Source organism: Phoca vitulina, unplaced genomic scaffold, assembly GCF_004348235.1.
Source record: "Phoca vitulina isolate PV1807 unplaced genomic scaffold, GSC_HSeal_1.0 scaffold69, whole genome shotgun sequence".
Lineage (NCBI taxonomy): Eukaryota > Metazoa > Chordata > Mammalia > Carnivora > Phocidae > Phoca > Phoca vitulina.
Genome location: NW_022589772.1, coordinates 4,623,520 through 4,642,372, shown reverse-complemented (window position 1 = coordinate 4,642,372; position 18,853 = coordinate 4,623,520). Strand labels below are relative to the sequence as shown.

The 18,853-nt window shown below is 40.3% G+C and overlaps 1 protein-coding gene across 1 annotated transcript in view; it reads right to left on the bottom strand.

Annotated features, from left to right (window-relative positions):
* AMMECR1 (AMMECR nuclear protein 1) overlaps positions 1-1,865 on the bottom strand; it is a 114,565-nt gene extending 112,700 nt beyond the window's left edge. Inside the window, 3 exon segments of the mRNA XM_032392818.1 lie at positions 1,371-1,393; positions 1,395-1,631; positions 1,633-1,865. Of these exon segments, the coding sequence (XP_032248709.1) occupies positions 1,371-1,393; positions 1,395-1,631; positions 1,633-1,845 (473 nt within the window). The 5' untranslated portion in view covers positions 1,846-1,865.
* Positions 1,866-18,853: the final 16,988 nt, after the last annotated feature.

Below are 18,853 nucleotides of genomic sequence, written 5' to 3'. Positions count from 1 at the left end.
CAATTTCCACTTTACATATTAATATTTTTAGTCTAGGCAGAAGTGTTTATACTTATCCAGTAGTAGTCTAATCCCCTAATCTCACAAAATGAAAAGCAGTTTAAAAAGAACATCAATTCAGGTATTTATGATATGGGGACAAGGGGCACTTGTCTTAGCAAGGAAAAGGGCTGATGGTTTTCAGTATAAGTTTCACTGAAATTTTTCTCTATCATTTTTGTTGTTGTTGATGCAAAGTACTCATAATAAAAACAATCGCCCTCTGTGTCATTCTGCCCTTCCTTGGGCTTTACATTCTGTCTAGCATTTAACTCAAGTCCGTTTACACTCCGTTTACACATTAGGAAAAAAAAACCATATGCCCCATCTCCCACACATCCAAATGGACGGGGATTAGAATTAACCTGCTTTTAGCTGTAACAGTGCTATTTTAAACAATTTCAAGCACACACTTGAAGGGTAAAATAACTGAAAGTACAAGCCAAAAGAAAACATAAAAATTCCTACACATTTACTGTTGGATTGTTTAACTATTTCTCAAATCGTCGAGCCTAACACAGATTTCTTAAAAAGTGAAATTGACACAAAAGCGAATGCACGCTTCATGTACAAACTGACAGTGGTTCTATGGGGACAGCTCTTTTTGAATGAGCTATTACCCAGACGGTGGAATTAAAAAAAAAAAAAAAAAGGTCTCACTCTTCAAATGTGAGAGAGCTGGCGGTGCGCTTCACTAGAAACACATTTTAATGGGTATGTTCGGATAAAAATAGGTAGTAAGGGAAAATGTGTTTTTAAAAAAAACCACCTCCCTCCCCAGGACACAAGGAAACCCGAAGGAAAAGACGGGTAACCTCATAAGCTCCGGAGCTAAGTTCCGTCACTAGCAGAACAGAAGTTGGATAGTTGCTATTTTTCACCCTGCCGTGGGATAGTAACTCTCCCTGTGCAAGGTACGCGGGGCGGGAATACTGGCGGGGCTTTCACGTGTGGTAAATGGAAACCAAAGTGAGGAGAGGTCAACACCTTGAGTAATCCAGATCCCCAAAACCAGGGCGGTGGGGACGCGGGGTGGCGAAGGAGAGAAGGGAAGGGTCAAAACTCCTCGAAGTTATGGCAAAGAGAAAGCGAGCACCTTTGGGAAACTGTGAGCCACCTCTTGCAGCAGCACCCTGTTCCAAGTGTGGGGTGCCTGCCTCGGAGGGCAGAAAGCGCGGGGTGTCCTTACTTAGGTCGAGTGGCTCCGGGGACCCGGGCAGAGAGAGGGGCAGGGGCAGCCGCCGGCGGGGAGGCGGACTCATACTTTGCTTCAACTCTGAGCCCCATCCCGAGCGCAAGAGAGAGAGAGCGGCGGAGGGCACGGTACTCACTAGGGCTCGTTGGTGAACCGGGGGGGTCCGGGGCTGCTGGTATCCGTACAGGTGACAGTAGAGCACATCGAAGCAAAAGCAGCACATCTCCGCTGACACCACCATCTTCCGGGAGCCGGGCGATGAGGACGAGGCGGCGGACGACAAGGAGGGCGAGGAAGAGGTGGCGGCGGCCGGGGTAGAAAGTAGGGTCCCCACTCCGCAGCTCGGAGGTGGCGACAGGGAAATCCCCCCGCCGCCGCCGCCGCAGCCCTGGGGGGGGAGAGAGGGTACAGCCGCTGCCGCTACCTCCTCCGGCTAGACCTCCCAGCCCGTTGAGCCGCGTGCCGGCGCCTCCTAGTCCCAGCTCCCCAGCTCGGCACTGGCTCTCTCCGCTGCAGTGGGAGGAGGAGGAGGCGCCACCACCGCCACCCGAGCCAGAGGGGGGCGAACTGGACAGTTTCTGCTTCTTCACCCCGCAGCAACCCGCCGCCATCTTGGAACAGTCTCCCCCACGCAGCGCTTCCGACCCATAAGTGAGGCGAGCTGGCGGCGGGGGCGAGCACGCTGCGGCCCCGGCCGCCGGGGGCGCGCCAGGGGCTCGCAGGGCGCGCGCGCGCGCCGCTTCCCGGCCGGCCGCCCGGCCACGCGGCTGCCCCGCGCGCGCCCTCGGCCTGGCGCGCGCCCCGCGCTTTCGCCGCTCGGCCCCTCGCGCCTGTCCCGCGGGACTCGCGCCTCCTCCGAGCCGCAGCCTCGAGCCCTGTGGCCCTCAGAGGATGGATGAAAGACGGGAAGCCCACTAGAAAGGAAGGAGAAGGAAACGAGAACGCGAAAGTGGAGAGTAGGAGCAAAGGAAGGAGGTGGGCACGCCCAGGGAGGAAGAAGGGAAAGGAAAACTAGTTGGGGGGGGGCGGGGGAGAAAGAAGAAAGTCCGAAGTTAAGTATCCGAGTCCCAAAGCACAGCTCGATGACCGGCACTGCACATAGTGTTAGTGACACTTGAGCCGAGTTACGTGAAACCTGAGCCACCGGCCTCAAATACGCTGGTTTCCTAACTACCGGAGCTGAGCAAGCAGGTGCTTGGAGCTCCATACCTGAGACCGCCCCTATAAAGTATGTACAAAGCAGTCGGGGAAATGGCCACACTGCGGTTGCTCTAGTACCCACCTAAGCACGCACCCGGGGTTTTCCAAGATCATGGTAAAGAGGAATACTCTTTCCTTATTGACAAATGTTCAAGCTTGGTTGAATCTGTATACCCCTCCCTTGTTCCCCCAACTTTCCCTCTCTCCCAGCCCCGTGCAAACGTTTTCAAAAGCAAAAAAAGAAATTCCTAACCAACACCTCCCCAGTTCAAAGATGTTGTTTGTGCTCTGGAACTTGCTGCGGTAGGTTATTGTTCTGTTTGTTTGGGGTGTTTTTTTGTTTTTTTTGTTTTTGGCTTGGGAGCAAAGCAATTAGAAAAATATCTGTAGTCAGCACAGATCTTACAGGTAAATAGGGCAGGTAGTGCACTTAGTCACAAGTTGAAAGGTTTTGTTCTGGTATATAATTAGATAGTTCTTAGTATTCATTTAAAAAATTTCTCAATCAAAGGATGCTTGAATGAATGAGGAGGCGTGTGATTGAGTCAGCCCCATTCTGGGCACCTAAGACAAATCAAGTGCTAACATTCATAGAAATTAGCCTGATAGAAACAGAAAGTGTGAGTTATTTGCGTTGTGTCTACACCATACCATAACATCTAGACAAAGGCAGGTGTCTGTAGATTTGGAGACATCAGAGGATTGATTGATTTTGTCACCTTTGAGCTAAATGTGTGGGATCTTGCAAATAGCTGAGGGCTGTTCATTCCACTCAGGAGGAAAAAAAGTTTATTCATGCAATAAATATTGAGCCTCTGCACCATCCTATGTGCACGACACTGTACTTATGTCGAAATCCAGGAGGTATGCTTCCCACTCTCAAAGAGTTTATGAATTAAGTCAGATCCGCGTACACAATCCAATAAATAACTATTATTTATCGAGCACTTTTCAGGTGCTGACTACTATGCCTTGCCTTACCCCACCACCCTTCAAAATAATACATTACCTCATTTGATCTTCAGAGTAACCCTTTGAGGTTGCTCATTTACAGATGAGGAAATTGAACCTCAGAAGTAACTTGCTCAACATCACACACCTAGAAAGTTATCGAGCAAGGATTTAAATGGCTGATTTCAAAAACCACACCATTGTGCCATACTGCCCCTCAATACCACTATGTGATAGCAAGGTTAGCGATGGATAGAAGATGGGGACATTAAAACTACAGTGGGTGGGATGGAGGTTAAACAAAAATAAGAACTTTATTGTTATGGAAAGATTGAGAAACACGAAATGTTACGAAGGAAAGATGAAAAACCTCCTTAAAATGAGATTTTACGAAGTAGATCAGCTGTCGAGAATGGCTCCATGCAGCCTAACGACAAAAGAGAGGGGTTAACTGGTTTGTGGTACATGATCTCATCTTCTCAAACCTCATCATCTCTGTTAGAACTATCCTCCTGTTTGAGGCAAATAACAATCCATTGTCCACTACTAGTGGAGTTTTAAAAAAAGCATTAATTTTTTGGGTTTATGTGGTAGAAGAGAAAACAGATTTTTTTTTTTAAATGTTACACAACAACCGGTACACTGTTAGGGTGTTTTGTTTTGTTTGTACTTTATCCTTAACTATCAGAGCTTACCTTTTAATTTGTTTGCAACTGGGTCAAATACAATAGCAGACAATAGGTACTGATTTACTCACCACTCCACTAAGAAGTGAACACTTCTGGAGTAGAAAACCAGTGCCATTCAATGATATCGCACAACAGTTGAGCAAAGGAAGCAAAGTAGGATACCATGGATGGCTGCTTCTACTCGGGGAATTTAGGAAAGCAGAACGTAATCTCCCAATTTAGAATTTGGCCAGTAGACAAGAGTCTAACGCCCCTACTCTCGTGAAAATAGCAAGGAATCTTTAATAAGCACCATAATCATGTCCTTATTTCTGCACCTCATCTAAAAGACACAGCACTATCATGGCTATCGTACCAGGCTAAGGGACTGATGCAATGGGAAACCCTGAGACAAGGACATCCCAGCTGAATTACAAAAATAGCTTTTCCCCCAAGGATTTTAAATGCCAATTTCAAGCCTCACAAGCATAAAGAAAATAGACAAACCCAAACATGATCGTTGCAGAAAACACACCATTACCTGACCACTAGGAGTTACGATCTCAAGCACTTTGTTGTATTGGCTGGCTCAAAGTGGAAAAAAAAAAAAAAAAAACAAAACAGAAACCACTAACCTTTTCCTCTGTGTTAACTTCTCCTGAGCCTGGCTCATCTCCCATACTAACCTTGAGCCTCAACATGCTTTGCAAATCCCCTGGCAAGTAGTGGAGTGGTGGTAATGCCTCCTTTTAGCCTTTGAGGAAATGCCTCTCCTGGCCTCGTTTTCTTGCAAAGTCACCGGTGTAGAAATAAACTTATTTCATTCAAACATAAGTGAAATCTACAGATCAAATTCTGTGAAAATGGGTTTTCGGTTGCTTTCTTGTTTGTTTGTTTGTTTTACATCTCAGCAAAGTGTACACTAGATGGGAAAACTGACCTTGCTCAGGATTCTCTTGACTTTAAGTGTAAAGGTCAAAGTGTGATAGAGCACATGTGTTTCTACCGCCGCTGACACTGGAGTGAAGTGATAATACCCTCCAGAGGAAACGTTCAGGTGTCTTCTGCTTTTTGTAACCAACTGTCAAGCTGGGAGGTAAAGATTCCATGTCCCTTTTAAATAAAAAAATAAAAAATAAATAGGCCATCCCTCTCTCTGTCAACAAAGCACATTCAAACTATAAGCATTTCTGCTTCTTCATCTGCCTCTGAATGGCTATTAACTAACTCTTGTCAAATGTTTTGTTATACAACTGTGAAAAACTGCCTGAACAAAGGTTATGCACATTATTCGCTCTGTGGTTAAACTCGAAATTGAATTTAACCCAATAGTTACTGATTATTTTATCATTACCTCAATGTGGCCACAGGTTTACAAATATAGTTATTTTTTTTTAATTTCAGGAAAAAAGAGAATTATTATAATTTGATCAGGTAGCGAAAACTTATTAACGTGGCAAAATTATTTTCTTAGGTTTCTGGGGCTGTGGGTGGGACGAAGAATGTGCACATAGTTCAGTGAAAAAAAAAAAACTTCCATTTATGACCAAACAAGTGTTATTTTTATCCTCTGTCATCAAACTTTCTCAACTGTCATCCTTGAACAACTGCAAAATGTAATATTATTAGCTACCACTTTGATCTAACCTTGTACACACATAACACATGGTTGTAGTAGTGGAGGTGGTGATTAGGTCCCTTTTATAGTGGAATGAATATGCAAATAAATACCGGGATTCTTTACCTACTTTTCAATTCAGATTGATGACCCACATTTTGTTTTCTTCATGACAAAACAGATCTTCCCTCGTGGGTCCTTTCTTTATCTCATGAACAACACCTTAATGAGCCAAAGGACCAGGATCTACTTTGGACTGTTTTCTTTTTTTTTTTAATTAAAGATTTTATTTATTTATTTGACACACAGAGAGAGAGAGACAGTTAGAGAGGGAACACAAGCAGGGGGAGTGGGAGAGGGAGAAGCAGGCTCCTGGCCGAGCAGGGAGCCCGATGCGGGGCTCGATCCCAGGACCCTGGGATCATGACCTGAGCCGAAGGCAGACGCTTAATGACTGAGCCACCCAGGTGCCCCTGGACTGTTTTCTACTTGTTTCATTTATATCTTCTACAGTCAACTGGAGTGCAGGCTAATTGAATGTTGTTTTGCTTGCTATTTCCTTGAGACAAAGTTATACAAACTCCTTAATGAGATTTAGATATGCTAATATCTACACCAAATGTAGAAGAATTAACAAAACTCATTAGTTGTAGCTTGGAAAGGGAAGCTTTTTCGGGAGGAGATGATCAAAAAGAGTATTAATTTGGGCAGTGAGAGGGGTCATGTGCAAGTAAAACGAAGGTGTCTTCTGCAGTTTGGCTACTCTTTGCTTAACTCTTTTTCTCTTTTCTCTCTTCCTTAAAGACTTCATCTCTTCTCTAGGCATATAATGGGGCATAAAAATGTATATACCACAACTGTGCCCCACCTCTATATTTAATTATAGACATATAGTTATTTTTCTATAACTGCTATCCTCATGTTCTGGAACACCTATTCCAGTTCCCTGGCAGCACAGTTATGGACAGGTGAGGAGTAACGTTGTCAATTAAAATATAAAAAATAAGTTCTGAATTAGAAGTCCCTTCTGGGTAAATATTCAATTTAAAGTTAAAACTCACTCATGGCAGTGAAGAGGGGGCAGATCGGAGTTCTATAACCTTGGCTGGATCCTGGCTGAAGTGTAGCTCATTGTGCCCCACTCTATCCATGGCTTAAATGTCCATAGTTTACAGTTTATTCACTCAGCATGGGCAATGCACAGTGATTGTATCAGATACTCAGCCATCTCTTCTTATTTACTTACTGGAACAATTTCACCATCTCCCAGAAAACCTCATACCCATTAGCAGTCACTTTCCGTTTCCTCCCACTCCCCCTAGCCCCTGGAAACCAATAGTTTACTTTCTGTTCTTATAGATTTGCCTGTTCTGGACATTTAATATAAATGGGACCCTACGATATCTGTCCTTTTGTGGCTGCCTTATTTTACTTAGCATAATGTTTTCAAGGTTCCTCCTTGGCACAGCATCTATCAGTATGTCATTCTTCTTTATGGCTGAATAATATTCCACTATATGAGTATACTACATTTTGTTTATTCATTCATCGCTTGACATTTTAGTTGTTTCTACTTTTTGGTTATCATGAATACTGCTGCAGTGAACATTCGTCTACGAGTTTTTGTGTGGATGTGTGTTTTCATTTCATATATATATATATATATATATATATATATATATATATATATATCTAGTGCTGGGAGTACTAGGTTATGGTGACTCCACATTTAGCCTTTTGAGGAACTGCCAGACTGTTTCCAAACTGGCTGCACCATTTTAAAATCCCACCTGCAATGTATGAGGCTTCCAATTTGTCCACATCCTTGCCAAGACTAGTTATCTTTTTAAAAAACATATTATTGTAGCCATCCTAGTGGGTATGAAGTGGTATCTCAATATAGTCTCTTTTTAAAAGATTTTATTTTTAAGTAATCTCTACACCCAACGTTGGGTTCAAACTCATGACCCCGAGATCAAGAGTCACGTGCCCCACAGACTGAGCCAGCCAGGTGCCCCTCAGTGTCTCGATTTGCATTTCTCTAATGACTAACAATGTTGAACATCTTTTCATGTATTTATTGAGCATTTGTGTATCTTTTTTGGAAAAACATTTTTTAAAATCTTTTGCCCATTTTTAAATTGAGTTATCTTATTATTGAGTTATAAGAATTCCTTTTATATTTTAGATGCCAATCCCTTATTGGACCTGTCATTTTCAAATATTTTCTTCCATTCTCTGGGTTGTCTTTTTCATTTTCTTAATGTTGTCCTTTGAAACAAAAAAAGTTTTTAATTTTGATGTAATCCAATTATCATTTTTTTCTCATACTTTTCATATTATATCTAAGAAACCATTACCAGATGGTCATGAAGATTTTCACCTGTTACCTTTTAAGAGTTCCACAGTTTTAGCTCATATATTTTGGTCCTTGATTCATCTTGAGTTAGCTTTTGTATATATTGTAAGGAAGGGGTCGAAATTTATTGTCTTACATGTGGATATCCAGTCATCCCAGCAACATTTGTTGAAAACACTCCTCCTTCCCTGTTGAAGGTCTTGGCACCCTTGTCAAAAATCAATAAAAAATCAATAAAAGGATTTATTTCTGGACCCTCAATTCTACTCTATTGATCTATATGTCTATCCTTGTGCCAATACTACACCATCTTGATTACTGTAAAGTATGATCCATCTAAATTTGTCCTTCTCCTTCAAGATGTTTTGGATGTTCTGGGACCCTTGTATCTCTATATTAATTTCAGGATCATATTGTCAATTTCTGAAAAGCTGCCAGCTGGGATTTTGATAAGGGTTACCTTGAATATAGAGAAATTTGAGGAATATCAACACCTTAACAATATTAAGGCTTCTAGTCCATGAACATAGGATTTCCTCCCATTTATTAGGTTCTTTTTTTTTTTTTTTTTAAGATTTTCTTTATTTATTTGAGAGAGAGAGTGAGAGAGAGAGAGAGCACAAGACGGGGGAGCGGGAGAGGGAGAAGCAGACTTCCTGCCGAGCAGGGAGCCCGATGCGGGACTCGATCCCGGGACTCCAGGATCATGACCTGAGCCGAAGGCAGTCGCTCGACCAACTGAACCACCCAGGCGCCCTATTAGGTTCTTATTTAATTTCTTTCAACAATATTTTATTGTTTTCAGAGTATAATTTTGCACTTTTTTTGGTTAAATTTTGTTAAATTTATTCCTAAGTATTTTATGCTTTTTGATGTTATGGTAGATGGAATTATTTTGTTAATTTCAGATTTGGATTATTCACTGTATAGAAACACCACTAATTTCTATATATATGCTGATTTTTATATATTGATCTTGTATCCTACAACCTAGCTGAACTAGTTTATTTTTCTTGGATTCCTTAAGATTTTCTATATACAAGATCATGTCATCTGCAAACAGATATTTTTACTTCTTCCTTTCTAATCTGGATGCTTTTTTCCCCCTTTTTCCTACTTAATGGCTTTGGCTAAAACCTCCAGTACAATGTTAAAAGGAGTTGGTAAGAGCAAACTTCCCTCTGTCTTGTTCCTGATCTTAGGAGGAAAGCTTTCAGTCTTTCACCATTAAGTATGATGTTAGCTGTGGGTTTTTATAGATACTCTTTGTTAGATTGAGGAAATTTCCTTCTCTTTCTAGTTTGTTGAGTGTCTTTTTATCCTGAGAGGTTAGATTTGGTCTAATGCTTTTCTGTGTCTAATGAAAAGATCATATGGTTTTTGTCCTTTATTCTGTTGATATGCTGTACTACATTAATTGATTTTTGAATGTTAAACCAACCCCCCAATACTGGGATGAATCCTGTTTGATCACAGTGTATAACCCTTTTTTATGTTGCTGGGTCAATTTGCTAGTATTTTGTTGAGGATTTTTGCATTTATATTCATAAGAAATATTGGTCTGAGTTTTACTGTGATGGCATTGTCTGGCTTTGGTATCAGGATAATACTGGCCTCATAGAATGAGCCAGGAAGTTTCTTTCTTCTTCTAATTTTTGGATGAGTTTGAGAGGAATTGGTATTAATTTGTTAAATTTGTTTTGTTTTATTGACTCAGTCTTATTACTTACTTTATGTCTATTAAGATTTTCAATTTCTTTTTAAGTCAGTTTTGGTAGGTTGTGTGTTTCTTGTAATTTGTCCATTTCATCTAGGCTTCTAATTTTTGAGATAAAATTGTTCATAATATTCTATTATAATCTTTTTTATTTCTATAAGGTCTGTATTGATGTCCCCTCTTTCATTTTTGATTTTTAGTAATTTGAATCTTCTCTCTTTTTTTCTTGGTCAGTCTAACAGAAAGTTTGTCAATTTTTCTGGTCTTTTCAAAGAGCCAACTTTTGTTTTGTTAATTTTCTCTATTTTTTTATTCTCCATTTCATTTGTCTCTGTTGTAATCTTTATTTTGTTTCTTATGTTTGCTTGGGTTTTATTTGCTCTTCTGTTCTAGTTTCTTAGAAAATATTCCATGTGCACTTGAGAAGAATTTGTCTTTTACTGTTGCTGGATGGAATGATCTGTATATGTCTGTTAGGTCCAGGTCTATAGTGCTATTCAAATACACTGTTTCCTTATTGATTCTCTGTCTGAATGATCTATCCATGGTTGAGAAAAGTGTATAAAGTCCCCAATTATTATTGTATTACTGTTTATTTCTCCTTCCAGCTCTATTAGTTTTTGCTTTATATATTTGGGTGCTCTGATGTTGAGTGCGTAAGTATTTACAATTGTTATATCTTCTTGATGGATTTACCCCTTTATCATGTGATATCCTTTGTGTCTCATTACCATTTTTAGTTTAAAGTCTTTTTAGTATGATATAAACATAACTAGCTCTGCTTTTTTTTTCTTTTGGTTACCATTTGCTTGAAATGACTTTTTCTATCCCTTCACTCCCAGTCAATGTGTGTCTTTAAGGCTAAAGTGAGTTTCTTGTAGGCAGCATATTGTTGGATCTTTTTTAAAAAATCCATTTGGCCATTCTATGTCTTTTGATTGGAGAATTTAATCCATATACATTTAATTATTGATAGGTAAGGACTTCCTACTGCCATTTTGTTAGTTGTTTTCTAGTTGTATTATAGATCCATTGTTCCTTATTTCATATCCTGCTGTCTTTTGTTCATGTTTGGATGTCTTTTCTGTTCTAGGTTCTTAAGGTTGAAGGTTAGGTTATTGATTTGAGATGTTCTTCTTTTTTAATAAAGGTCTTAAAGCTCTATAGTTCCTTCTAAGCACTGCTTTAGCTGTATTACATAAGTTTTGTTATGTTGTGATTTTGCTTTCATTTATCTCAAAATATTTACTTTTTTTTTAAAGATGTATTTATTTATTCATTTGAGAGAGAGCACAAGAGCATGAGCAGAGGGAGGTGCAGAGGGAGAAGCAGACTCCCTGGGAGCAGGGAGCCCCACGTAGGGCTCAATAACAGGACCCTGGGATCATGACCTGAGCCGAAAGCAGATGCTTAACTGACTGAGCCACCCAGGCACCCCACATTTATCTCAAAATATTTTCCAATTTCCCTTTTTTTTTCTTTGCCCCACTGGTTATTTGGGAGTGTGTTATTTCCACATATTTATGAATTTCCCAAATCTCTTTATTTATTTATAATTTTATTCTTTTGTGCTAGAGAATATATTTTGTATGATTTAGATCATTTTAAATGTTTGAGGCTTGTTTTATGGCCTAGCATATAGTCTATCTTGGAGACTGTTCCATATGCACTTGAGAAGATTATGTTTTCTGATGTTATTGAGTGGAATGCTCTATAGATGTATGTTAGGTTTAGTTCAAGTCTTCTTTTTACTTACTGAGGTGCAAACGTGGATCGTGCATAGCCATAGTAAAGAATTTGGCTTTTATGCAAAGAGCTAAATGAGAAGCCATTGAAGGATTCAATATCAATTTTGCTGCTTATGTGGAGAATGTATTAGAGGAAAACAGAGAGGAGGTAAGGAGACCAGTCGAGAAACATCCATAATCCAGTATAGGCCTGACTGGCCCTAGGTGGTAGCAGTTAAGATGAAATGAAGGGAGGTATTCTACATAAATTTTAGAGGTAAAGTCAATAAGGCTAATATAGATACGTTATTGAGGTGAGGTAAAGAAAGGAATTAAGGATGCTGCCTAGATTTCTTCTTTAAGTAGCTGAATAAGTGGTGGTGACATACTGAGATGGAGAAGATAGGGACAGAAGCTGGTTGGAGGAGGTATCAAGATTTGTGGCAGAAGGTATCTGTTAGATATGCAAATGGAGATGTCAAATAAATCATCAGATGTGCATGTCATGAGCTCAGATGAGTGTGTTGACTAGAGAAATAAATTTGAGAATTATCTGAATATAGATGGTATTAGAAGCCATGTCTGGATGAGACAACTTAGCAAAGGAATATAAAGAAAAAAAAGAAGACCCAGGGTCAAGTCCTGAAGTATCACAATATCAGGAGAAATCAGCAAAAGAGATCAAACAAGAGCCGTCAGTGACGTAGTGGAAAAGCCAGCAGTGTCACGTACCAATATCCAAAGAAGAAAGTGTTTTTAAGATGGAGGGAATTGTTAACTGTCCAATGCTGCAGGAAGTTCAAGTAAGATGAGGATAGAGAAGTATCTATTGGATTTGGCAACATGGAGGTTGCCTGTTGCAATAACAGGAGTAGTTTCCTTGGAGTGGAAGGGCCAGAAGCCAGACTGAAGTGGGTTGAAAGGTGAGTAGGGAGGTGAGGAACTGCAGGTAGTGTATACAGACAACTCTGTTGAAACATTTGGCTCCAAAGAGAAACAGAAAAATGAGGGGATGGCTGGAGAGGAATGTTGGGTTAAAGGAGGGCTTTTTTCAAAATTACTGATAGTTTCTAGAGCTACTATAAATACTTATTATTATTACCATTAGTAGCAGTATTTCTCTGGTGGTCATCATTACAAAATTTTCAATGAGGTAAGCCTATAAGCAATTCTTAGCCGGATGAATTAACCCGGACACGCTTCTATCTTGAAAAGCACAAATACTGAGATCTCAAAGAATCAATTATTATTCTTTCCTAGTCTCATAAATAGGGAGATCGATAAGATAGGATCGGGCAGAGAAGAGTGAGGACTGGGCTGGATGAAAATGGTGAGCACAGAGAGAAGACAGGCAATAAAATGCCTGGGTTTTTGTAGTGGTTGGAGAGTGATGAGAAGTAGACAGTCGAGAGGCAAAGAGGGCGTGCATTTTATAAACCAGCAATGGGGTTCCAGTGAAAATTTTGATGCCATGATGTTTTTACTTCTTCAGCAAAATTTTGCTCTCCAGAATCACAAAAGGGCCTAGCTTGGGCATAGCTTGTCTGGGGCCATAGTAAAGATCTACTCCCAGGCCTTTAGCACAGCACCCGTTCATTCCTTGTACAACTTTGAGCAAGTTACTTAACGTCACTTTCCCTATCTCTTAAATTGCATATTAGAACACACCTCATGGAATTGTTCTAAGGATAAAGGAAAAGAATTCATGAAAATATTTAGAGTACTGTCTCTATTAGTTAGGGTAGACAAGCATTTATTGAGCATCCAATCCACTTTGTGCCAGACCCCATTATAGGGACAGAGAGATGAGTAAAGTGGTTTCCTGTCCTGTAAGGTCTTACAAACCAGGCAGAGTAGGAGAAAGACTTACAAATGGATAATTAAGAGTACTTCACCTCTTTTCAGCAACCCCACTTGCATGGCCACACGTGGAATATTTTCTTCATTTAGAACTATTTTACATAGAAAATCTTTAACTTTAAATCTCCATGTTAATCAGAAACTCCTATGCAATCACCTCTCACTCCCTTACTCCCACTAAAGTGTTTAGTGATCTCCTGTCTTTGTGACCTCACGTCACTGGATCCATTTCTATTCTCCAATCTTCCTTACATCCCCTCATTTCCCCACCTCCACTTCACCTCCTTTCCTGCTCAGCTTGATTCTCATTACCAATAATTTTGACCAGACTTTCACTAGCTTCCTCAATTCCCTCATACTTAGTGCCTTCAACCACATCTGCTCTGCCAACCTCTAATCCTGGATCAACTTCACTGTATGTGGTTTTTTTCCCCCTTCTCTTTTCCTTGGGTTTATTTTGTTGTTCTTTTTCTACCTCCTTAACATGGATGCCTAGCTCTTTCATTTCATAGCCTTTATTTCTTTTCAAATGTAAGTATTTCAGGCTATAGCTTTTCCTCTAAATGTTGCTTTAGTTGTATCCCATGGGTTTTGATAGGTAGGATTTTCATTTTGGTTCAGTTCAAAATATCTCACAATTTCCGATGTGATTCTTCTTTGACCCATGGTTTATTTAAAAGTGTGTTTTTAAATTTTCAACATATGTGGTTTTTCTGGTTCTCATTTTGTTGTTGATTTATGGCTTCATTGCATTGCAATCATAAAATGTCATTTGTATTACTTTAATCCTTTGCTTTATGATCCAGTATATGGTCAGTTTTGGTGAATGTGCTATGTGGGATTAAAAAGAATATGTATTCTTCAATTGTTGAATTCAGTGTTCTACACATTATTATTAGATCAATTTTGTTAATTGTGGTATTCAAATGTTCTGGATATGTATTTTTTTTTATCTATTCTATCAATTATTGAGAAAGGTATGTTAGAATCTTTCATTTTGATTATGGACTTGTCTGGTTCTCCTTATAGTTTTGTTGATTTTTGCTTTATTTATTTTAAGGCTACTATTAGGTTCTTGCCGATTTAACATTTTTATGTCTTCCTGATGGGTTGTATTTTTATAAAAAAGAAATGATCCTCTATATCTTTAGTAGTGCTTTTTTGCCTCAAAATCTATTTTGTCTGATCCTCATATAGCAGTACCAGCTTTCTTTTGGTTAGTATTTGTGTGAAATGTCTTTTCCCATCCTTTTACTGTCAATCTTTCTGTATCTTTATGTTTTAAAAGTAACTATTGTAAATGGCATATGGTGAAATTTTTTAAATTTAGTCTGACTATCTCTTAACATAAGCATTTAGTCGATTTGTATTTAAATGTAATTACGTATATATTTGGCTTCAAATCTGTCTCATTTGAACTTCCTATTTGTCTTACGTATGGTGCCTTCTTTTGTTGTGTGCTTAGTGACTTTTAACTAAGATCTGCTCATTACTTTGAAAACTTATTTGTGAGAATATTTTGAGGTTTAGGAGGAGGTGTGTTCCTGCAGAGAGGATTTGCATTCTGCCAGGTGCCTGCTGCTACGACCAGTCTGGGTCTACTTTAAACTAAATTCAGAGCTTAAGGTATTTTGGAGCACCTGGTTAATGTGAATTTAGGCTGCAAATCTTTATTAGATGAGATTGTATTTAAACCTCTTGGGGCAGGTGCCTCCCCCTCCACTCAGTTCCAAGACTGCTTTCCTCAAAGTTTCCTTATGGGTGCATAGGGAGTTATTTCTGGCTCATAAATACACTGATGGGTTAGCTCCTTGTTATTCCAGTTTTACCTGGGGAGGAACTCCCCACCTTGGGTAGGCCCTTGGCATTGTGTTTTCACTTCACTTATGGCTTATTCTCTGAAGCTTAAATTAAGTTCAGCAAATTTTTTCAAAGAAGTGACTACATCAGGGGCGCCTGGGTGGCTCAGTCGTTAAGCGTCTGCCTTCAGCTCAGGTCATGATCCCAGGGTCCTGGGATCGAGCCCCGCACCCGGGCTGCCTGCTCCGCGGGGAGCCTGCTTCTCCCTCTCCCTCTCCCCCTGCTTGTGTTCCCTCTCTCGCTGTGTCTCTCTCTGTCAAATAAATAAACAAAATCTTTAAAAAAAAAAAAAAAAGAAATGACTACATCAATCTGCCTTCACTACCAGCTGGGCTTATAATTCCTTACTACCTTCCCAGCTCTTTAATACCTTGAAGATGTTTGTTGCGTTTTGTCCAGCATTTTTAGTTGTTTTCTGTGGGAGAGTCAGTTTGCACACATAGCCCACCATATTACCAGAACCCTACCATATGTTTCTGCATGCCTGCTCTGAGGCTGCAAAACTGCTAGGGGAAAATCGCAAAATTGAACTGATTGGCTGGCTCCATAACAAATTTATGATTTCCAGCCTCAGCTGGGCCTTTTCTCTATTGTTTTTACAACTCTTTTATTCATCTTTATTCAGTTCCATTTCTCATTTCCCACAGCAGCTGTTTCAACCCATTACTACACTCCTCCAATCCTCCCACCCCATCCCCTTCCTTCTTTACTCATTTTAGAAGGTCAGGCTTGCTCCTTCACTACAAAAAAAGAAAAAATGACTTGCAGGTGGGAATTCCCTCAACTCTCCTTCATTCCATTCCTAAGTGTTCTCTCTAACCTAACCTTTTTTTTAAGATTATTTATTTATTTATTTGAGAGAGAGCAGAGTGAGCGAGAACATGAGTGGGGGGGAGGGGCAGAGGGAGAAGGAGAAGCAGGCTCTCTGCTGAGCAGGGAGCCCCACATGGGACTCGATCCCAGAACCCCTGGATCATGACCTAAGCCAAAGACCGATGCTTAACCGACTGAGCCACCCAGGCACCCCTCTCATCTCCTATTCTTTCTTGCTTCCTTACTCTCTCTTGGAAGAAGGAGTGTTCTTTTCTTCCTCCTTTCTAGGTCCTGAGGTCTAGAATAGTGCTACACAAAGTATGGTGGTTACCCTTTCTAATCCTCAAACTGTTTGGTACTGATCCACAACAACATAAGCACTGAAACGGAGAGTAGGAATTTAGAGACCTTTATAGCAATTTATTAAAATAATTGTGTGTTGGGGCGCCTGGGTGGCTCAGTTGGTTAAGCGACTGCCTTCGGCTCAGGTCATGATCCTGGAATCCCTGGATCGAGTCCCGCATCGGGCTCCCTGCTCGGCAGGGAGTCTGCTTCTCCCTCTGACCCTCCCCCATCTCATGTGCTCTCTCTCATTCTCTCTCTCTCAAATAAATAAATAAAATCTTAAAAAATAAATAAATATAAAAAATAAAAAAAATAAAAATAAAATAAAATAAAATAATTGTATGTTCATTGGAGTTAATAACGAAAGATGGGGGCTTATATTTTGAGTGATTTTAACTACATTTTTCTAGTAATTTTTATTGTATTTTACAGAAGTACCAGCCTGCGACAGATTGGCAATTTAAAAAGCTGATCATTCATCACAGATAGTTTGAAAAGTACTGGACCAGAACTCATCCTCCCCTGACTTGTCTGAGACTCAAGTCCATGCATTAGCCCTCTCCTCTCTCAGAGCTTCCCTCTTACCCTCCATAGGCATTCTCCCACTTTAAACAACCTTTCTCTTCACTTTGCTACCGTGCTTCTGTCTGATTTCTCACTTTCCAGTTACTGCCAGGCTTCTTGACAGAATAAGCCTCATAGACTATTTTCCTCTCCCTTAGCTCCTTTTATGCCAGCCATCAAACCGCAGCAGTCTGGCTTATGCCCCCCAAATACCGCTCCAACAAAAGCTACCAGGGAAGTCCACGTTGCCCAATCCATAGTGGCCCCTCCAATCCTTGCCCTATCTGACCTCTAGTCTTCATTTGTGACACATGATCACCCCTTCCTTCCAAGACTTCTCTTCTGTGTCTTCCATGCCCCCTTTCTCTTCTAGCCCTCATCTGATCGCTGCTTCTCTCAGTCTCTTTTGGGATCTTCTCTTACTCCAGCTACCTGTCCCTCAAGCCCCTATTTTCAGCTTTTTCTTTTGCTCTACACTTGTTGCCATAAGGCTATTCAATACCTGTGGTCTGATGACTCCCAAGTCTCAAACTCCAACCGTGACTTCTCTCAACAAGCTGCAGGCTGATTTTTCAATTGGCTTATTAGACAATTTCACCTGGATATCACAAAGATACCTGAAATTCAACATATCTAAAACAGAAATCATTCTACACAACCTTGGCCCTCTTGGGTATTTTCCATTTTACTTAATGTCCTCTCCATCTACCTGATTACCTGGGCCTGGGAGTCATCTTGATCTCTCACTTCTTAGACTTAGTTCATCAATATTACCTCAAATCCATTTGGACTTCTATCACCTTACTTCATCAACTCTCACCCAGAGCCACTTGATTACTCTCTCTGTATCTAGTGTCACCCTCCTCCAGCCCATCCTTGGCATTTCTGCCACAAAGATGGCAGATTTTAAAAATGCTGTTCCTGGGGCACCTGCGTGGCTCAGTGGGTTAAGCGTTTGCCTTTAGGTCAGGTCATGATCTCTGAGTCCTGGGATTTAGCCCTGCATCAGGGTTCCTGCTCAACAGGGAGTCTGCTTCTCCCTCTCTCTCCCTCTGCCCCTCCCCACCGCTCATTCTCTCTCTCTCAAATAAATAAATAAAATCTAAAAAAAATAAAAATAAAAAATGCTGTTATGGTTTTGTCACTTCCCTGCTTGCACCTTTGGTTGGTTTCTCATTGCCTTTAAGAAGAATCCCAAACTCTTTAGCATTGCATCTAGGAACATTTTCAATCACACCCCAGACTAGCTCCCAGGCCTTGTCTTTCATTGTTGTCCCCCACCCCCAGACTTTGTACACCAATCAGATTGTTGACAGTTCCTTGAGCATGCTATGTTCTTTCATTTCCCTATTTTTTATTTTAGGGAAATGTTTTCCCTTCTTTGCCCATGTTGTTACTTCTTTCTGGAATTTTCCTCCCCACTCCTTTTCTAGCAAACTCCAATTCATCCTATGTCTTAAATATAACCTCCTCTAGCAAGCTACTCTGATATTATAGGTCTATTCTCGTCCACTTAGTTTCTACTTCTTGAGGGCAAGGACAGTGCCATCTCTTTTTATCCTTGGCCCCATGACTAGCATATAATGTTTCTCAAGTGAATGCAAAAAGGCAAAAAAGAAAAAGAGAAGAAGACACTCTCTGTGAACGGCATAATCTTTAGAAAAGAAAATTCTAGCTCCTTGGATAGTGGGATCTGAAAGTTACCAGCAACAGATTGTCAAAGAGCACATTGTGGATTCATTTCCTCACATCTCAAAGACAAAAGCCATACATTTTTCTTCTTAAATATGCCATACAAAACATAGTATAGTAGTAGGAGCATTGTGCATGTTTAATAAATATATACAGAATTGAAATCAACTGCTAAAATGTAGATCCACGGTGACTGCCGACTTACAAATAACATGCCTAAAATTAAAAAAAAAAAAAACTACCAA